The sequence below is a fragment of the Rhinatrema bivittatum genome, chromosome 9, assembly GCF_901001135.1.
Source record: "Rhinatrema bivittatum chromosome 9, aRhiBiv1.1, whole genome shotgun sequence".
Lineage (NCBI taxonomy): Eukaryota > Metazoa > Chordata > Amphibia > Gymnophiona > Rhinatrematidae > Rhinatrema > Rhinatrema bivittatum.
In genome coordinates, this window is record NC_042623.1 from 31717146 (window position 1) to 31739252 (window position 22107).

Sequence of the window (22107 nt, forward strand, 5' to 3'; positions counted from 1 at the left end):
GGGAGGGGCAACCACCACCTCCTCTTGCAACTTGCTTGTTTCCCAGCAAATCCAGGGTAGCTTTTTCCAAACAAGCAATAAAGTTAGGGGCCCTCCACAGTCAGTTCCAGACAGGGTTTCCACTGCAGCCTGCTGTGCAAATAACTTATAGGCAGGCAGGAGAACCCACCCCCCGGGGGGGGGGCGGGGCTCCTGGAAGCTTTAAAGGGACCTTGCTTTTATTGCTGTGTCAGACGAGCAATTACCAGTGAGGGTTACACCAGTGAGGGGGGGGGGGGGGGTAGGCTCTCCATTCCTTCCTGCAGTTGAAGAGGGGGGGGGAAACTCCAGGATAGTGAGATCCCATTTTGGAGGGGTGGGGGGTGGGGTGATCTTCCCTCGGGCCGTCTGAGGGGCATTGTTGGCTAGGGGAGATAGGAGGGTGGTCGCCTGGGGCTCTCCAGAGGGAGATTGGGAGGGAGAACGGAGGGGCAGTGGTCAGGCCCTTTAAAGGGTCTTTTTCTTGCATCGAGGATATCAGTTCTTCTCCAATGGACTTTTGTGGCCGGAATGGGTGGTTTTGGTCTGCCTCGGAAGGGCAGGAAATGGGGGTGGGCGGGATCCCCCAGTTAAATGACCCCCACACTGTGGACCGGTCAGCACATGCTCAGCGTAGGCAGACTTAAAAGATCCAAAGTGAGTCTCTTGCTGTGTGCATATTGTGCATCTCATTGACTTAATGACCGAGAGGAGTCTAGTTTTCAAATTTCTCTCATTGTCCAACTTAGCCATATATTAGCCAGCTAAGTTTAGGAAACGTTTCTGTTATGGCACTGAAAATGTAAATAATTCTAGGTGGAAACAATTTGTCCTCCTCGATTTAGGCCTGTGGTTAGGTAACTTAAGCCACCTAGACCTGATTTTCAAAGCTGGGCAGCCAAGTTGCTTAACTCCTCCCGACCCCAGGAATGTCTTAGCTCCGCAGTTTTGAGCAGCTAAATTTATCCACGTAATGAAACCAGGCCTCTAAATTTAGCTACTTAGCCCCGGTCAGTTTCCCAAGGAGCTGCTGTAGCTGTTTAACTCCCACAGTGGGAGGCAAGCCCCTTGGAAAATTTGAACCCAGGCCACTAGACCTGATTTTAGCCTGCATGCCAAAAGCTTTTGCATCTTCTTTGGTGACTTGTGTTCTGTGGTGAGGTGGCTAGAGCTCAATTCAGGAGATGTCCCGCGCTGTTTCGTCAAGACGCCCCTCTGTCACCGAGCGTGAGAAGCAGAGCCGGATTTAGAACTGAGGTACAGGGAGATACATTTGAGAGCTAAGAGAAGTGGGATTTAAGGAAGACCTGAGGCTGGGATTCCGAGCTAAGATGAAAAGAGAGAAAGATAAATGAAGAGATGTAAGAGCGTCAGGACTGAAGTAAGGCCTGAGTTATCCGGAAGATGCTGACGCATCCTAGAGAGTAAAATGCAGGTCCTGTTGAATGAGTTAACCTGAAAACCCTCTTCATCTCGCATGGGATCAAGAATGGAAAGAATGAAGCCAGCGAGTTCTTAGAGCATTTTCTCCAAGAGGTCAGAGAGGTGGGGTAGGAGGCTCCAGGACTGGACAAAGCGGAGGCTCTGGAATGAGGGGTAATGGGATTAGGGTGAAAGGGGGCTGACTCGGGAGTAATCTAAGGAAGTGTTTCTTTACAGAGAGGGTGGTGGATGCCCGGAACAGCCTCCCTGAATTGGTGGAGGAGTCAAGACCAGATCAGAATTCAAGAAAGCATAGGACGAGCCCAGAGGATCTCGGAGGCAGAGGGAAGGGATTATAAAGCTGGGCAGGAGATGTGGCTGGGCAGACTGGATGAGCCACGTGGTCTTGAGGGCAGGCACATGCTAGTGAAGAGTTGTTGGGGATATGTGACAAGAGATAGTGAAGTATGGAAGCAGAAATCAAGTTAAATATAGCGAGAGGCAGGGAGGAGTGAGCAAGACGTTTGAAAATTAAAAACATCGGATGTGCGTCAGGTGACAGCCCAAGGGCTTTAATCAGAAGTCAGCACGTGAGGCTGATGGAGAGGAGCTCGATATTAAGAGGAGGTGTGAGGCTTTGGGAAGTAAAGAGTAAATAATAACAGTTATTTTGGTGGAGTGTACTCACTGGCACTTTTCCTCCCGCCTCCCTTCACAGCTTGGAAATGTGGAGTGTCACATTCAGGAGTGCATCCCTGTGCTGTGCCAGGACGGGCTGGTGAAGGTCAGGACCCCTGGAAGATGCTGCTACGAGTGTCAAGGTATACGCTAACTCCTCGAAAGCTGTCCCTCCTCCTCAACCCAACCTAGGCAATCTGTCCTCCAATCTGGAGAACTCGTTTCTAAAACAAACCCTCACACCCTGGGTTGAAACTCTGAAAACTCCCTCTCCTTCTCTAGAATCAGCTCCTAAAGCCAGCCTTTGTATCCTCTACTGAAATCCCCTTCCTTTTTCTAAACTGAATCATGTGGACCCTTTCCAGTAGCAAACATGATTCAATGAGGGAGGGTTTTTGTTAAAAGGACTTGAATTATTGGACATTTTGCGAGTCCTAAGCCCACAGGAGAGAATATATAGGGCAGAACAGTTTTCAATACCATTTACCCATGGGTCCCCAGTCAAAAGCATTTTAAAAAATAATTTTCGCCACCATGCGGTTAAAAATATAGGGGACCATTGTCAGTCGCTGTGTGGCTCGGCTACTTAGCTGGATAAACATATCTGGCTAACTAGCAGATTACACTGCTGAATATACACTTCCCTGTATGAACCCGGATCAGGCCAGACTCCTGGGTTTTGCTTCCCTTCCAGCAGATGGAGACAGAGAAAGTTTTACTGACACTGCTATTTAAACCTATCTAAAAATTAGCCAGTCATGTCTAACCAGCTAACTTTAGGACAGCCCTGTAGCCCGACCAGAGTTAGCCGTATAAATTACACAGCTAACTCTGAATAACTTATGTTCTGCACCGAAATGCCTCCTGCCCACCCCCGGAATGCCCCTGACCTCCGCGGCTAAATTTGAGCCACATACAGCTTTCAATATTGCTTTTCAGTTATCTGTCTAAATGGCTTTTGAATATCGACCTCATAGAGGCCGATATTTTAAAAAAGCCTTGAGCACAGAGTTGGATCAAAGAAGAGTGCTAGATTTAGTGTACTTGGACTTCAGCAAGGCCTTTGACCCGGTTCCGCACAGAAGACTTATAAATAAAATGAGCGCCCTTGGTATGGATCCTAGAATGACCGACTGGGTTATAGGAACTGGCTGAGTGGGAGGTGACAAAGGGTAGTGGTAAATAGTTTTCTCTGAGCAAGGGGGCATTACTAGTGGTCTTCCTCAGGGATCGGTCCTTGGATCAGTTCTTTTCAACATTTTCATGAGCAACACAACGGAAGGATTGTTGGGAAACGTATCATCAGCAAAAAGACAAACTAAAACCTGCAACAAGGTAGCCAGCCAGAAAGGTGTGAAAAATTTAAGGAGGGATCTAGCAAAATTTGAGGAATGGCCTGGCAGCTAAGACTTAATGCTGACAAATGCAGATAAATACATTTTTGCTGCAAAAACCCAAGGGAGAGAGATACAGCATTGGGATGAAATGCACCTAGGCACTTCAGAAGAATGGAATCTGGGGGTCATTGTATCTGATCTTAAGGTGGCCAAACAGGTAGATAAAGCAACAGTAAAAGCCAGAAAGATGCTTGTCTGCATAGGGAGAAGAACGGTCAACAGAAAAAGGGAGGGGTTCTCTGTACATACCCAGATCAGTCCAGACTCCTGGGTTTTGCCTCCCTGCCAGCAGATGGAGACAGAGAAAGTTTCACTGACCCTGTACATAACCCAGGGTGCCACCTGCAGCCCCTCAGTATTTCTCTGTCTCCAGCAGATGATAGACTGCATAAAACCTGCAGTCTGGAGAGAGAGGAAAAAAAAGATTAAAAGACATCAACATTTCTGGATCCTCCCAGGGGGTTGTGAGATCCTGGTGGGGCCATCCCCCCTGGTTTGAGGTAGACGAGCAGGAGATTGGTGACCCTTCTGATAACTCAGTCTGGAGGTCCTTGGGGTGGACATCTGGTGGAACAGATCCCTCATTCCCCCCGAGATAGCAGTGGAACCTGCTGGCGGTTCTGCACCGCAAGCCCGGTGGAGCAGAGAGGTTTCCCTTTTGTACAGTTTGTCCTGGGCTGGGTCGCAGTTGGTTGGCGGATGTATGCTCCAAGTCCCAATTAGGTAGTCTTCCTTTTAAAAGGACAACTCTATTTTGGAGAGGGCTGGTAGCCATTAATATAGCACTTGGAGGAATAAAAGGGCCATACACTGCCTGAGAATATGCCCATGGGAGATAGGATGACTTTCCCTGCAAGGTAAAGATGCTGAAAAACACTTTGATACTAGCCGAGAGGAGGATCTTCTTCTCAGAGGCAGTTGCCTGACAAGTCTCAGTCTTTTTGCAATGAAACACACCTCGTGCTTATGAGGCCTCTTCAGAGGGTACTTCTGTCTCATGGGACCTCTCAGCCAGAAGAGTACCAACTTCAACTATCACTGTGGGAGGAAATCTAGGTGCAGTCCCTCCAAGTGGCTTTCTCGGGCTAATTTGAAACTGGGCATTGAATCAGAGACCCCAGATTGTGTGGTAGTGAGTGCTGATGCCAGTCTGAAAGGCTGGGGAGCCCTTTGTCAGGGTCAAGCGGCACAGGGCCAGTAGTCTGCTGAGGAGGCATCATGGACTATCAATCGTTTGGAGTAGAGGATGGTTCGCAATGCATTAATGTCTTTTCCTCCATGGTTGTGTGGTTGTGCTGTGTCACAGTGGAGCCTTATATCGATCACCAAGGGAAGACCAGGACTCTCCTGGTCTCTCAAAGGTCCAGGAACTCTTCTGCTGGGTGGTGGAACTTTAACTTCTGCGGGTTTTGTATGGCCTTTGTGGGGGGCACTGTTGAAGGATCTCACCTTGAAGGTGGTTTTTCTGATGGCCATTTGTTTGGCCAGGCAGATTTCAGAGCTCCAAGCTTTGTCCTGTAGAGAACCTTTCTTACAGATTTTGGACGACAGGGTCTCATTGCATTTGGTGCCTTTTTCTTTCCTTGATCCATCTGAACCAGAAAGTGGAGCTGCCTGCATTTCCAAATTTGTCTTTGGGGACACCACATGTGAGGGAACTTCACTTATTGAATGTTCATCGTATTCTGTTGCGATATTTTAAGGTCACTAATATTTTTCGTCGGTCGGATCACCTTTTTGTCTTGTTCAGTGGGGCAAAGAAGGGAAGTAAGGCATCTAAGGCCTCGATTGCTCATAGGTTGAAAAAATAGTCTCCTTCAACCAATCTCTGTAGAGGCTGAAAGGTTCCTGAGGGGTTGTTAATACATTCTATTAGGACACAAGCAGCCTCATGGTCAGAGTATCAGTTAGTGTTGCCCCAGGAGATCTGTAGGGCTGCGTCATTTTCTTCACGTCACACTTTCACCAGGCATTACCAGTTGGATGTTCGTATGCCAGAAGATGCCATCTTTGGTGAGAGTGTGTTACAAGCGGGGTTTTTGGGATCCCGCCCAGTGTAGGGGAGCTTGGGTGCATCTCACTTGTCTGGATTGAACAGAGGAATGAACAGGAAAGGAAAACTGGTTCTCACCTACTAATTTTCTTTCCTGGAATACCATAGATCAGTCCAAAGGCCCATCCCCTTAATTCCGAAAGACTGTTTTGTCGGTAATTTCTGCAGATGTTGATATGTGTATGTATGTTGAACCTAATGGTTTGAAGGATTTTTTTGGTTTCTTTGTTTGAAGCAAGGGCTCCAGTTCAGGGGACTCCAACTCAGGGTTTGTCTGTTTGCCCTGGGAGGAGGAAAATTTGACAGTTTTTGGCTCATCGATGGCTTGGGTACAGGTTAATACTGATGGACTTCAGGTGGCACTCTGGGTTATGTAGCAGTGCCTCATATGTTTTGTCTCTGCCTCCATCTCCTGGTAGGGATGCAAAACCTACTTATCTGGACTAATCTGTGGAATTCCAGGAACAAAAATTAGCAGGTAAGAATCAATTTTCCTATCCTGGATAATGGAAACTGGCAGAAGAGTTGATGGGGCTTATTTGCTCCAAGCAAGGCATTCTGCAGCTATACTTGATAGCATCAACGAGGAATGCCATGGTACCCACTTTTTAAATTGCAGGCGGAGGACTGAGAGGAGGGGCTCTATGTTCTGGCTCTCCATTGGCCCCGTGGGATTTGATTGTATGTCTTTTTTTCTTCATGGCTAAAAGTAGGAAGAATGCTGAGGCATATCGAGAAGTATCCGGGGAGAGTGATCCTAGTAGCTTTAGAATGTCCATATCACCCATGGTTTGCAGCTTGAGGATTCTGTTGGTAGACGATCCTTTAAGACTCAGACATCTTTCTAGGTTGCTCCATTAAGGACCAAGCTTCTTGGATCAGGCAGCATGCTTTTGTCTTGCAGCATGGTGTTTGCAATTGAGAGGCTGTTCGGAGGAAATCATTACTATCTTGTTGCAGGCTAGGAGACCTTCCACTATTCTGGCCTATGTGAGGGTGAAGAAGGTGTTAGAGATATGGTGCCTCGGAGTAGGGGTTGCACTGCTTCAACTGTTGATGTCTCACGTTATGTTATGGGTTTGCAGACCAGTCTAGCAAAAGGGGCTGGCATTCAATTCCCTAATGGGCTGTTTCCGAGGTAAGATGGAAAGGGTATCCTTGGCTTAGCATCCGAATGTGCTTCATTTTCTTCAAGGGGTGCAACATTTGTGTCCTCTGGTAGGGCGAGAATTTCCCTCATGGGCCCTTAATCTGGTATTGCAGATTCTCAGTGGTTCTCAATTCGAGCTGTTGAAGGCATTACTGAAGGACCTTAAGTTTAAAATAGTCTTTCTAGTGGCCATGTGTTCGGCCAGGAGGATTTGGGAGCTGCAAGCATTGTAGGGGTCCTTTACTTTAGTTTTGGAGTATGGATTGCCTTTGCACATAGTGTCGATCTTTTTACTGATGGTGGTGTCTGATGTCCACCTTGGTCAGATAGTAGAACTTTCCTAGTTTCAGAACTAGGACTCTTCTGTTTTGCATATGAGGGAGCTTCACTTGTTGGATGTCTGTCAGGGACTATTATGCTTTTTGAAGGTCAGCAACAGTTTTCGGAAATCGGATCATCTTTTCATTCTGTTTGGGGGAGCGAATAAAGGGAGGAACACTTTAAATGCCTCGTTTGCTCGAGGGCTAAAGGAGATCATTAGGTCAGCTTATATTTGCAAGGGAAGTTGATTCCCAAAGGGCTTCAAGTCCATTATACTAGAGTGCAAGCAGTGTTCTGGACCAAATGTCCGTTTGTTTCCCCACATGAGTTCGGTCGGGCAGTGACCTGGTCCTCTCCACACACTCTCCACGCACTTTTATGGGGCATTACCAACTGAATGTTCGGGTTCCAGAAGCGGCTGGTTTTGGAGAGAGTGTGCTGCAAGCGGATCTTTCAGATTCCTGCCCAGTTTAGGGAAGCTTGGGTATATCGCATGCCTCGGGACCGATCTGGGATAGGAACAGGAAAGGAAAATTGGTTCTTACCTGCTAATTTTCGTTCCTGGAATACCACAGATCAGTCCAGGGCCACCCCCATCTGGAAAGACCGCTCTGTTTTCTGTGTGTAGATAGTAAAGAAATCTGGGTGTTGGGTTGGGAGTTTTCAATCTCCTTTCAGGACAAAAGGGCTCCAGTTTGGGACTCGACCTTTCCCCTTCTCGGTTTGGAATGGGGGAAGTTGGTTTGTAGCTTAATCTCATTTTGGCTTGAGTATAGGTCAAACTGAGGGACTGCAGGTGGTACGCGCTCTTAAGTAGCACGGTGTCAGTAAAGCTTTTCTTCTCTGTCTCCATCTGCTGGTGGGGATGCAAAACCCATGCATCTGGACTGATCTCTGGTATTCCATCACAACTTATCATGAGGTTTGGCCTCTGCCTCCATCCCATACTCCATTGTATATAGTAATTTATTGTATATAATAATTTATCTTTCGTTCTCCCCCTCTTTTTTTCCTTCTCCCAGTTAAGGCAACCTTGTTATAATGTAACTTTTATGCTCCTTCTAAATGTCTCTTGTTGAATTGTTGGTTATAGTTCTGCTTAGTTCGATGTAAACCGAGTTGATTTGATCTGTATCAAGAAAGTCGGTATATAAAAGCCTTAAATAAATAAATAAATAAATTCCAGGAACAAAACTTAGCAGGTAAGAACCAATTTTCCTATCACCACAGGGGATCTCTGAGGGAGTGATGGGAACTGAAAAGCAGACTAGATAGGCCCTTATGTTCATCTTCTGCCTTCACGATTCTATTTAAACCTTGCCAGCCATCTTATGAATTTCACAAATCTGGTTTAAAGCTATCCATCTAAAGGAGCCAGATAAATTTTGACTTAACTGATTATATTCAAAAGAGTATAGCTGATTAAATGGCACATGTTGTGTAAAAAAAAAGTGAAATGTGGGCCTGTGGCCTGATTCTCATACTCCTCCCTACCCAATATTTTACAAATGGCCCTGCCAGGCCATACCCACCCACCCCCCCACCCCCCGCTCCCCAAAAACACTTAATCAAGAAATGTAGTGGGATCCGCTGGGTGGCCTCCCCCTTCCCCAGTTCAATAGATATTGTCAGTAAGCAGTAAGTGCTCCTATTCTCCCTCCTCCTCCCCTTCAGTAAGGGAGGAGGAAGTACAGAGAAGGTACAGAGAAGGGCTACCAAAATGATAAGGGGAATGGAACAACTCCCCTATGAGGAAAGACTAAAGAGGTTAGGACTTTTCAGCTTGGAGAAGAGACGGCTGAGGGGGGATATGATAGAGGTGTTTAAAATCATGAGAGGTCTAGAACGGGTAAATGTGAATCGGTTATTTACTCTTTCGGATAGTAGAAAGACGAGGGGGCACTCCATGAAGTTAGCATGTGGCACATTTAAAACTAATCGGAGAAAGTTCTTTTTTACTCAACGCACAATTAAACTTTGGAATTTGTTGCCAGAGAATGTGGTTAGTGCAGTTAGAAAAGCTGTGTTTAAAAAAGGATTGGATAAGTTCTTGGAGGAGAAGTCCATTACCTGCTATTAAGTTCACTTAGAGAATAGCCACTGCCATTAGCAATGGTTACATGGAATAGACTTAGTTTTTGGGTACTTGCCAGGTTCTTTTGGCCTGGATTGGCCACTGTTGGAAACAGGATGCTGGGCTTGATGGACCCTTGGTTTGACCCAGTATGGCATTTTCTTATGTTCTTATGTTCTTATGTCCCTCTCCCCCTTCCTCCCACCCACCTGGTACCTTTAATTTTCCCATCCTTGTGCTGGAATCCAGGTGCTCGCAGTGCGGCAAATGGTGGGCTTTCAACATTGCTATGGGAGGAACGCTGGAAGCTAATAGCAATGTTACCGTTAGCAACAAGGATCCCTTTGGCATCCAACATTGCTCTTGTAGCAACATTGACAGCCGAGCACTGCAATCCCAGCATAAGGATGGGATATGTAAAGGTGCCGGGAGGGTGGGCTGGAATTGGGGGGGGGGGGGCCCTTACTGACCATATCTGTCAAATCGGGGCGTGGGCAAGGGGAGAGAAGAAGGCCACCAAGCAGACCCCCGGCACATTTGTTGATTAAAGGCTTTTGGAGGGATTAGGGATGGGGGCGGTGCTTGGCCCGACAGGTGAGGGTAGGGGAATCGGATCTCGCTTCACTTTTTTTTTTTTTTTTTAACAACGCCTTGCCACTTAACCAGCAGCTATATTTTGCTGTGCAGAGGGCACCCAGCTCGGGTTTCTCCAGGAGGTCTGATCTGTCCTAGACTCTTCCATGCCTTTTGCTTTTTCTTTCTCTCTCCCCCAGATCCGAACGTGTCGTGCTCCTACCAGGGCCAGCTGTACCAGTCCAACGAGCACTGGGAGGTGGACGAGTGCACTTCCTGCACCTGCGTGTCCGGGGAGGTGCACTGCCAGAGCGAGCGCTGCCCCCGCATCTCCTGTGCCGCAGTGAGTCTCCTGCCTTCCTCTTCCCCCCTCCAGCGCCAGTTCGGTGGGCACGGAGATGAGACCGCACTCCCATACCTGTCCATTCAGAGAGATTGCTGTCCACAGGTTCTCTTGCAGGTCCTTCCAGGCAATCTTTGGGCCCTCAGGGGTGCTCGGTAATAACTCTACCATCATCGCAGCTGTCTGCAGAGAGCCCGGAGAGTGCAAGCACGCGGCATGTGGAGGTGGACATCCATCCTTGTTCAGCCTCCTTCAAATGGCAAAGCCAGCATGAAACCTTACCTGGGATTTTTGAGTTGGGGGGGTCACCCTGCATTTGCTGTTGATTAGCAGAGGAGAGGGGAGGGGGAAGGAATTAAATAATATGTAGCAACTTTATCTCCCCCCCCCCCCAGGTTTCTCTCTTTCTTCCACCCACCACATCTCCTGTCCCCCCACAATTCCCCCTTCCTCTACCAGCACTCTCTTTGCTCCCATCCCCTATAAGTCTCAGCTCCATGATTTCCGCATTCTCACTCCACCCTTAGCTGAGTGAGTCCCAAGTCCTGGAATCACAGCTGCAGACTGAGTTTCGTGTGTGTTGCAGCCCCTCTCCAGTTTCTCCCCACGTGCTGCCTGCAGTGCCTGCTCCAGGCTCGCCCCGCTTCTCCCGCTCCCTGCAGGCTTACTGAGGAAGGGGAAGGGCTGAGCTGAGGTTTCTAGTGTTTCCCCTGAGACCCTGTGATTGATTGCAAATTCCCTGAGTCTCAGGGTGAAATCCTGAGAGTTCCCAGGTATGCTCAGGTCTCCTGCGCCCAGTCTCTCTGAACATACCAAAGCACCTCGTGCTTTCTCTTTTGGCCTTAATAGCCACTTTTTTTCAGGGACCCGCTACTAGTGTGACCTTGAATGCGCTCCTAGAGAAAACGCCATGCTGCTGCTTTGGTTACTGCAAAGCAAGACTTAGCTTCAGCTCCCACAGGGACTCAGTTTACTGTGAGGTTATCCTGCTGCTGCAGATGTGCGCCTGCAGCCTCCTGAAAACACTGCAGATGCTGAATCACAGCCTGGGACGTGCTACAACTTCCAGTGTGCTCTTAAAGGGACAGTATACAACCTCTCCCTTCTCTGTAAAAGTACAAACATTTTTATTTTAATAGTTTGGCATTTTAACCTCCGATTACAAAAGCACTGAATCCAGGGCCGTATCCCTGTTGTTTTTCAGAGCATAGGATTGGGCTGTCTTTAAATTTGTACAATCCCTTCACCTGTTCAGTTATTCTGTATATCTCCTCAACACCACGTGCAAGCAGGTTGAATAACTTGGCGCACAGAGGAAATGGGTGCTACCAAGTCGAACCCATAGTGTGCGCACCGTCTGCTTGACTTTGAGACATCAGCACTCTGCGCTCACTATTCCTTTCTGGGAAAACCTCCGCTGTATTCTGGTGATAAAAGGTGATCTCCGGGGCCTTTGTCGGCTTCTCTTTGTTAGCGTGCAAATCCCCAATGAAACCTTTTCTTCAGTAATTACTTTTGGGGGTGAATTTTCAAAGAGTTCCATGGGGGCTTGTGCGCTTAAAATAAGCCTCCGTACGCAGAAAGCAAACTTTCAGAAGATCAGAAACACGCCCGTACCTGCACGCAGGTACTAAAGGGGGCATTTTGAAGGTGTTCCGGAGGTCTGCATGAAAGTATTTTGCAAGCAGCGTACGCGCTACTTGCAGGCACAACTTTACACCTGCTCTCTGAGTCCCGGAACTGAAATCGCACTTTTCTTTCGCTCACGGTTTGTGGGTGGGTGGGGGTCTCTGGGTGAAGGGATGTAGAGTCTGGGTGCGGCAGCCAGGATCTGGGTGAACTGGTGGCAGTCTTGCTGAACTGGTGCTCAAACAAACTAGCATTTCGTAAGCGACGTATGCACACACTTTATAAAATACCTGCCTCGGCGCATAAACTGAGGAGCATTATGGACTCAGGTTACAATTATTTCCCACTTATAAAATAAGGGCACAAACTATGCAGATCCTTGCATTCATAGAAATGACGCGTGCAGTGGAGCATGCGCGCGCGCCATCGGGGTAGTGATAGGTGGCATTTTCTAAACTGCGCAGCAGACCTTTCCCAGTTCCCGCTTCTGCAAGCGTCCGCTGACTTATGCATGCGAATGAAAATCACTCTCTCTCGGTGTCCATGTTTTCTCTGTGTTTTTCTTAACTGGTGTCTGACCTCCTCCTCCTCCTCCTTCTGGGGTTTTAGTGCTCACACATTAGGAGAGGAAGAGCAGTGATGCATCCGCCGGGCACAGCAGGATCCTGAGCCTGTAAGGGGGGATGTCCAGCACCTTCCGCCCACCTCCCTCCCCTTGTTCCTGAGCCCCAGAGTTTGCTGTGCAGCCGGGAAGCTTTTGGTTGGCGTCAAACCTTCTCCCCCTGTTCTAGGATGAGACCCCGGCGCTGATCCCCGGGATGTGCTGCCCGCACTGCATCCCCCGCCCTGCCACCTGCATCGCCTTCGGAGACCCGCATTACCGCACCTTCGACGGCAAGATGTTCCATTTCCAAGGCTCGTGCACGTACGTTTTGGCCGAGGACTGCGAGGGTGGAGACTTCAGGTGAGAAGGGTCGTGAAATAATGGGGGGATACCCCCTGGCTCGCCTCTCCTCCCCCACCATGACTGGACCCTGGGCAGAGACCTCGCATTCGGGGACAGGTTTGGGAGGTAGCTGGGGTGAGGGTATTTGGCAGAAGGTGAGAGGGCGATTGGAAGGTTGGAGCAGTGAAGCTATGGCAGGGGAGACGAGAAGGGAGGTGAACGGTTTGGGAACTAGGTCAGTAAGGGCATTTGGTGGGGATCAGAGGGAAGAATTTGGAAGGTAAGGGCAGAGGATGGAAGAGTTTGGAACTGTGAAGTCATTTGGTAGAATAGAGGGGGAGTTTGGAATGTGTGAGGGGGAGAATGAGTTTGAGCAGAGGGTATTGAGTCGAGAGAGAGAGAATGTCAGTCACAAAGAGGGGCTCCAGATCTCTCACCTGTGAGACAAACTAGGCAGAGACCCTCTTTATGCCCCCCCCCCCCCATGTATTGTCTCACCTATGTCTGTGCTCTCCAGCATCCACGCCACTAACGATGACCGGGGTCGCCGTGGGGTCTCCTGGACAAAGGAGGTGACCGTGCTGATTGGGGACGTGGTGGTGCAGCTGCTGCAGGACTGGGTTGTCATGGTGAGCACCAGCTCCTCATTTTGTCTAGTCCAGGTATATGCCCCCTTAGTACCGTCCAGACACCAGGCAGGAGCACAGTACAGTGAAGTCTTACTTTATCTAATATCTCCCATGTAGATATTTCCTGCTAATGGCATGTTACATTGTAGCGATGCACCACACCGGCCATTTTGTGAGACTAATCATTTACAAGGTGAGTCTTAGGATGGGCTTGGAGGAACAAGGGAGAGTTGGTGAGGTGAAGAGACAATTGCTAACTCTTTCCAGACAGAGGGGGCGCTATCATGACAGATATTCCACATCTGCATCTGGGGAGGGTTGGGATAGAAATTGTGGGGCTATGTACAAGCCAAGCCAACAGACCCCCTCCCTACAGCATTTGCACTAACCCTAACCAACCTTAGCATAATCTCTTTTCCAGCTGCTGTGTGCATCCCAGGCTGAGATACTGTGAATGAGTAGAGACAAGATCATTGTTAGACAAGTGGATGTAAGGAGGAAGGCTAGAAATACGGCCAGAGAGGCAGTAGGGGGATTTTGAAACAAATGCAGTTTTGAAGCAGACCCTGAAAGAGGCTCGAAGCTTAGCAGGGTTTGGTGAGGACTTGAGTGAGCTGGTCCTGATATTTGGAAAGGGCGAGGATATGGCCAGCAGCAGCAGAATTCTGGAGCAAATCAAGTTGAAATGTTTAGAAGTAGGGGAGGCCGTGCAAAAATAGAGGTGTAATAGTGAAGGATATGAAGCAATCAAAAGCTAGCGCTGGGATCTCAGCAAAACAGAGTTAAGGAAGTAGCACACAAGGCCCTTTACCTCAGAGGTGATGAAAGGCAGTTTTATAGATAATTGGAGAAAAAAAATAATCCAGAGCTAAGATTATAATCTGAGGAGTCAAATAAGAGGTCGGAGAGAAGAAGGGATACAGAGAAGACCAAAAACTATGATTGCTGCAAGATTTCTTATCCAGGAAGATTTCAGCCCGAGGGACATTCAACTGAAGGTTATTAAGATGAAGTCATGAATTTAAAGAAGATTATATAAATTATGCAGGTTGGATCACAAAGTGAATTAAGAGATGTGCAGGTGAGTGTCACCAGCCTAAAAATATTAGCTGCGACTAAAGGATGAAATGAATTGTCCCAGAGGAAAGAGGAAAGTAGAAGAAGGCAAGTGAACCAAGGACAGAGCCCTGTGGTCCATCAGAGAGAAGAACTTACCACAGAAAACAGAGGAGAGGGGATCATGTAGGAAAAAAAACAGAACCAGGAGAAAGGAGCCTGACTCCACAATGTACATGTAATATAATCCAGTAAGGTTAAACAGTCAACTATGGCAAAGGTTGGGAAGCCCAAGCAGGAATTAAGTGCCATGATAGGCACAAGAAGGAGATCATTAACTATTTCTATAAAAGTTGGCTAAGAACTGAGTCTCTTCAGAAAACAGACCTCAAGTGGCTTTATGGAGCCATTATCAGAAAGATGGGAGAAGAAGCACTTTGCCCCAAAACCTCAGACGGTTAGCAGTGGATGTGCCTGGTGATGATCCTGGTGTGTGTACGGAGGAACTGTGGGCAGTGATGATCTTAGTGTGTCCTGAAGAGCTGCAAATGCTGGTGGTCCTGGCTAGGGTTGCCAGCTGGCTCCAGATTTTCAGGACAGGCTGATCCGATCCTGGTTTTACCCCAATGCATGCAGGGACTTGTAGTTCTGGCTGCCCTATTCCAGTGCTCAAGAAGAGTAAGCCTACAAGTCCCTGCATGCAGTGGGGTCAAACCAGGATCAGATCAGCCTATCCTGAAAATCTGGTGCCAGTTGTCAACCCTGGTCCTGGTGTTTTTACTGAGCAGTTATGGGTAGTGGTGGTCCTGGTATCTGTACTGTAGGTGGTGGGTGGTGGTAGCCTAGTGTGTGTACTCGGGGGCTTCAGAGGGTGATGGTCCGGGTGTATGTAATGAGGGGTTGCAGATGGTGGTGGTTCTTGTGTGTTTACCTTAGGTGGTGGGTGGTGATGATGCTGATGTGTGCATTGGAGGTTGTAGGTGGTGGTAGCCTTGTATGTTTACTGCAGGTTGTGGATGATGGTAGCCTATTTTGTGTACTGAAGGGCTGAGGTTGGTGGTGATTCTGCTGCGTGCCCTGTAGTTTTGGGGTAGTGGTAGCCTGGCGTATGTACCGAGGGACTGTGGATTGTGATGATCCTGGTGTGTGTACACTGTGGCTTGTGGGTGGTGGTAGTCCTAGCATGCCTACTGATTCTGTTGTCATCCTGATGATTACCTCTTTTAAGGTGGATTATCAGACAGTGGACCTGCCCTTCCTGAAAGAGCCATATATCTACATCGAGCGAAAAACCAACACTCTCCTCCTGAACACAAACATTGGAGTGAAGGTAAGAAGATGCAGCAAGAGGGGGCCCCGGTCTGTGTTACTGCCAGATGCAGGGAGGAGGACCCCAATCTATACTAATGTCAGGCTCAGGGAGAGGCGCCCTGGTCTCAGACACAGTGAGAACCCCTCAGCTTGTGTCAGAAATAAGGAGCGAGATCCTCCCTGTGGTACTAATTCGGGGGTGGATTTTAGATTTAATTACTCACCTTTTCAAATCCAAGTTCAAGGCAAGTTACAATTAAGTATTTTCCTGACCCAGAGGGCTCGCTGTCTAAGGACCTGATTTACTGATGCTTTTCTCCCATTCTCTGTCTACGGGTGAAATATTTAGTAAGTTTGCCCCAGAAGCAATGGAGGGGAAAGTGACTTGCCCAAGGTCACAATGAGCAGCAGTGGAAGAAGCAGGATTCAGACGCTGACTTTGCTAGTTCTCAGCTCACTGTTGCAACACCAGGCGACTCCTCCACTTCTTACTCTTTGGCTAACCCTTCTCCCCTTCCGATTCTGTACCCAGGTCCTATGGAATGGAAAGTCTCACCTGGAGGTCAGCGTGCCTGGGACGTACAAGGGGCACATGTGTGGCCTGTGCGGGAACTTCAACAACTATCCACAGGATGACATGAGGATCCGCACAGGACAGATTGTGCTGTCCGAGGCCACCTTTGGGAACAGCTGGAAGGTGAGCGACCTTTGGAAGTGATCAGAGCTGTCGTACCTGGCTTGGCAGGTGAGTGACCCTCAGCAAGGATCAGGACTCTTGCACCTGGACTGCAGGTGAGGTGAGCCCTGCACGTGATCAGGACTTATACCTGACCAGCAAATGAGTGAGCCCTTGGAAGGACCAGAGCTGTTGTACCTGGCTTGGCAGGTGAGTGACCCTTGGAAGGCATCAGCATTCTTGGACTTGCCTGGCAGGTGAGCGACCCTATCTATGTATCCATCTCTTTCTTTCTATCCATAAATCCTTCTCTTATTTTCTGTTTCTGCAATACGTGCATACTGCTCCATCATCTATCTCCATCTCTGCAGGGCCATGTCTTAGGCACTGGGAGCCTGATATCAACTGGCTAAGTGTCACTTAGCCACCTAAGTGGCGCTACTGTCAGCAGGCTTAGCTGGCTAGGGTTTTAGCCGTACAAGTCAGGGGTAGGGAATGGGTGGATTGGGGAGGAGTCGAATTGGCCGGATAAATTAACCAGCTAATGCGATATTCAGAACTAACCGGCTAATTTATCTGGCCAGCTCTGGTAAGATATACAGCACTCATTAGTCGGTGATGTATAACCAGCTAAGTAGCAGGGCCGCGCAGCGGTTCAGTATGGACCTCTGGGTGACTCGTCTGTCGGTCTACAACCTAAGCTGAGCTTAAATGAGGGTAAGTGGATATTCTGTGTCCCTTCCTCCTCCTCAGACTGATGCTAAGATGCGTGTCTCCGCCGGCGGTGATGATCGGCACAGGTTTGGGGGGGGGGTCCCTGTGTAACCTCGCCGGGTGTGTTGCCTGTTCCCTTGCAGGTGCAAAGCGATAACGCCACCGGCAGGCAGTGCTCGGAGGGGCAGGACCTGGAGCCCTGCAAGGAGGCGGGCTACCGCGCCCACAAGGAGGCCAACGGCAAGTGCAAGACGCTGAAGTCCAAGGTCTTTGAGCGCTGCCATGGCGTGGTGGCCCCGGAGAAGTTCTTCGCGTCCTGCGTCTACGACCTGTGCGCCTGTGGCTCCAACGGGGACGAGTGTCTGTGCGATGCGCTGGAGGCCTACGCCTCGGAGTGCCGGGAGGCAGGGGTCGTCCTGCAGTGGAGATCTCCCGCCCTCTGTGGTAATGTGCCCTGCTACCTTCTTTTTTTTTCTTTTTTTAAAATTTTGGCCCCACAGTTTCCTCTTGCTCCTTTGGGCTTCCTGCTAATTACCATTTTTATAATGCTGCCAGGCGTACACAGTACTGTACAAAAAAGAGAGAGTTCCCTGCTCTGTGGAGCTTACAATCCAGTCAGGGCCCACAGACCAGACAAATAAGAGGCCTCAGGAAATGCATTTGTTATAGAGAACAGTTAAAATCAACAAAGCCTCGACTGGCTTCATTCACAGCTACCCAGGAGTTGGGTGTGTTGTAAGGGGAAGGGGGAGAGTTACTCTCGTTTGTATATCTGCCTCCAAACTCAGCCCATCCACGCTGACCATGGCCCCCAGGACTCTGCAGAGCCTGGCTCATGTAGATGCTGAGTCTGGCCAGCAGCTGTCGCTGCCTCCCACCCAGCGGCTGCGAATCCCCGGGGGAGCGGCCTCCTTCCCCTTCTCCTCTTTCTTTCTGCTGTCGTGTTTCTTTCTTTCTCTTACCCTTGAATCCTTCTGTCCATCCTTCTCCTCTGCTTTCTCACCCCTTTCCCCTTCCCACTTCCTCTCCAGCTCTTTTTATTTTACAACCTCCTTCTCCCTTCTTCTAATTTATTTGGCTTCTCTGTTTTCCTGTTCTAGCCATCCCCTCTTCCTCTCTCCCTCTTTCCATATGTACAGTATCTCTTTCTTCCCTCACATTTCTCTCCTCTTTTCTTTCTTACTCACATCTTTATCTTTACTGGTCTCCTCTATTCACATCTGGGATTTTGGGCTTCTCCCTTTGCTGCAGGAGCTGCTTGCTTGGCTTCGTTCGCCGGCACTGAGCTCAGTTTAACAAACAGATAACTGTGAATCTCCTGCTTTCGTTTTCCCCCTTCTTTCACAGCTGTTGGCTGCCCTCATGACCGCGGTTATGTCTTCGACGAGTGCGGGCCTCCCTGTCCGAAGACGTGTTTCAACAAGGACGTCCCTCTGGGGGTCATAGACGCCCACTGCTTCAAGCCCTGCGTCCCAGGTTGCCAGTGCCCCGCGGGTCTGGTGGAGCACGAGTCCCACTGCATCCTTCCTGAAGCCTGCCCCAAAATTATCTACGGCAACCTGTGAGGGCTCGCCTGGAGGGAAGAAGACACCAAATGTCTTCGTGGAGCCCGTGGGACCCCCTCCATGGCTCGGACTGCTGTCGCTCCGAGACCTCTTGAGTGCAGCACGATCACCAGGGCCACAGGATTCCCAGGGGGGGGCCGTATACCAAAACCGCACGCATCACAAGACCTCCTCACCTGTCAGAGCCCATAGCCAGCTTGTAAGATTTACTGCCCTTGTATACTCACAGACTCGAGAGCTTGGAAGCCACTTTTACTTCATAACTCGGGAACAGAATGGACCCAAGCTAATCTGTTCTACCTTTCTGTGATTTTTAGCCTTTCCTTCCCTTCTCATCCCAGCCTATCCCTTCCTCTCTTGTATTCCTTCTCTTTTGGATAAAGACAGATTGGCCTTGGTGAGAACTAAATGGATGAACTTCTTGCTCGCACTCCCGGTTTTGGTGCTGTGGCCAACCTGTCAACGAAATGATGATGGAGTGAGCTATTGAAAGAAGCACCTGCTCCAGTGGCAGAGGAATCCTTCATGCTTGGAGACATTGGGTGACCCAACAGAAGATGAGAACCACTGGGGCAGAACCTGCCTTGCCTGTTACCAATGTTTATTTCATGGAGTGAAGGGATCAGTCACGGGAGACTGAACTGTATTACAGCTCTCCCTCTCTCCTTCACTATTAAAGCTACACATGGACTGGAGTCAGAAGCCCTTGTCGAGAACATGCACCCAAGAAGCTTTGACGTACATTTGTTCATCCATTATTAGAAGGTTATTTGTGGGTGGGAGGTTGGAACAATAATGGTAGAGTCCCCGGCATGTGGCACTAGTTCTGAATTCTGATACCCCAGGGCCCTTCACGCAGTAGCAAGGGCCTCTGAAAAGGAACCAAGGGGACCTTAGCATCTTCCTCCTGTCCTCGTCCAGCCTCAGTCTGGAGATTTCTACTTCCAAAAATGTAGCGAAACCCCTGGAACTAAGAGAGGGGATGGATTTTCAAGCACAATGCATTCTCTTGAAAAGAAAACTATTGCATCTTGCTGCTGTTTGACTTTCAGAACTCATGGAAATGTTTTTTTACATGGAGCCAGAGAGGCTGCTTATTGTGTCTGTGAAAAGCAGGGACACCCCCCCGAGTTCTTTTTCCTTTCACACATTGAAAATCGAGCCAAACCCTACAACATCTGCAACCGTGTGCCACGCAGGATCAGCTGGTGTTCCTCTAAGAACAGCTGACCTGTATTTCGTATCAGTCAGGAGGAGTAGGCTCCTTACTTAGGGGGGGGTGCATTTGTTTTTAAACAAAATGAAAAATGTGATGAAACTCACATCTCGCTTTGCTTAAAAATGAAACAACCCCCACCCATCTTCTCCAAATATTTTTTTTTCATTGACTTTTGTTTGGGAAAGAACTGCCCGTGCGTTAGCAGGTGAATGCTTATTGAGAATCTATGACTATTTATGCAAAATGATCAGCTCCATGCATTCGTCCCACACTGCCAGAGCTGGCATTTGATTGCTTAAGTTGGGGATGCGATTGGTAGGGAGGTCAGATTGGCATGCATTAGTGGAGGAGGGCACATATTCTCTCTCCACTTGCTCTCATACACTCTCACTCCCCGTGACCCCTGACCCTAGCACTCTTCCCCTTCCTAACTCCCCCGACTCCCTTTCCTCCCAATCTGTGTTCTCCCTTATTCCCCCAAGTCCCACTCTCTCCTCCTTCACCCCCTATCTCTACCAACCTCCCTTCCTCCTCTCCCTGATCCCAGCTGCCTGCTGCTGTTTACTCCTCCATGCCAGCCAACACAAGTGCAGTCTCCTCTCCACCTTCTGGCTGGCATGAGCACATCCTCCTCTTCCTTTTGATTGATGCAGACCGATGTTAACTCCTTCAGCTTCTGGTCTGTGCAGGCCGATTCAAATGGTGCTTATGGCCCCTTACGGTTGAGGGACCACTGCCTCCCCTCTTCCACCCCCCCCCCCCCCTCAATCTCCGCCTATGCATGATGCACTTATATACTTTACATGTCACTTGGACAACTGGTTGAATTTGCTGTGTAGAAAAATGTGACCCCATGTTTTATAGGCTTTGCGGTCCCAGCCCATGTCTGAATTTTTTCCACCCACTTCACTGGTTTATTTAATGCTTGATATGTTACTAGCAATAACAGTCAATAATCTGCCGACTTCTTGAGTATTGGGTGCTAAAGCCATTGTTAATCAGCTATTACCGTAGTAACTCACTAATGTGTTATACTGAAGTGTAATTTCATAGAACAAAACCTTCTCTTCTGCGTAATGTCGTCTTTCTAGCTGCAGACGTTGGAATTCTGTGGCATCTACTAATTGGCATTTGATGCACTGAATGGTAGATGGGTCAAATAATATTGGAATGGGCCTTTCTGCTCTCTAGTTAGCTATGTTGTTGGTTTCCTTTTAACCAGTTGTATTTCAAAAATCCTTTAGTCTGATTTTAAGATATCAACATAGGGCAAGTTAGATTAGTTTAAGGCTGGTTTGTATTGCTTCTCAACTCAGCCTCCATTCTCACTGGAGGATTTTTAAAGATATTTTTATGTTCCACCATTAAGTGTCTGTTTGGTTACTGTATGCTTCCTGGAGATATTTCATGCCATGCTCAGGATGAGCCAAACCCTCTCTCCTGGCTACGAGAAGTCTGATGATGTTTAATGGAGGTTTATTCAGGCAGAAGGCCATTGTGTTCCTGTTTCTTCCATTTTTTTGTAATGATGCCATACATGACGTCTTCCCAACTCCTCGCCGTCCGGCTGCCGGTGCAGCCGATAGCTCCATCGCAGTTCATAACCCAAAATTTGTTTCCTTTAAGGAGTTTTAAAGGGTTTTATTGCTCATGATTTTTTTTCTTAGAGAATCAAATTGACACAGATATTTTGAACACTCGAGTCAGTGGCACGGGGCATTTCTAACAGATTTCAGCGCAGCAGATGCAGACAAATAAGGATTGCCAAAATCTACTCTGCCCATTCTGGCTCCAGTACTGCTGCAGAGGGTACCCAATCTCAGGCTTTGCTCTCACACTTAAGGATCCTCTGTGCTTATGCCAAGCTTTCTTGTGGCCTTCTTCAACTCCCCTGGGAGGCTGTTCCACGAGTTTCCCACCCCTCTCTGTGAAGAAACATGTTACCTCCGAGTCTGCCCCCTTTCAGCCTGATATCAGTACATGCCAGTCAGTTTGTTCAGAATCTAATTCACTGTTAGACTTGCAGTGTACTACAGCAGAAGATGGGCTACAATAAGTGACAGACAGACGGACATTCCTCAAGCCTCTACAATGATAAATGGTGCTGTTTTTGTTGGGGGGTGGGAGTTCAGCTGCATAATGGAAACACTGATTTTTGTATATTTTTATGACTCCTATTGTTACCTCCATATTGTCAAGCACCATCAGCCTTGTGTTTAGGGTGATTGCCACGTCGTGTTTGTATTTATTGCCATGCTGAGCATCGCTTTGCCACTTTTATATTAAATGGCCATGGAATAAAAGGTTAGCCTCAGGGGGCTGGCCAACACAGA

The 22107-nt window shown here is 48.5% G+C and overlaps 1 protein-coding gene across 1 annotated transcript in view; it reads left to right on the forward strand.

The window, feature by feature from the left end:
• KCP (kielin cysteine rich BMP regulator) overlaps positions 1-22107 on the forward strand; it is a 217621-nt gene extending 195514 nt beyond the window's left edge. The window contains exons 38-45 of the mRNA XM_029616324.1: positions 2159-2261; positions 9887-10029; positions 12450-12622; positions 13122-13233; positions 15518-15619; positions 16133-16297; positions 17134-17434; positions 18338-22107. Of these exons, the coding sequence (XP_029472184.1) occupies positions 2159-2261; positions 9887-10029; positions 12450-12622; positions 13122-13233; positions 15518-15619; positions 16133-16297; positions 17134-17434; positions 18338-18555 (1317 nt within the window). The 3' untranslated portion in view covers positions 18556-22107. The remainder of the gene's footprint in view (positions 1-2158; positions 2262-9886; positions 10030-12449; positions 12623-13121; positions 13234-15517; positions 15620-16132; positions 16298-17133; positions 17435-18337) is intronic.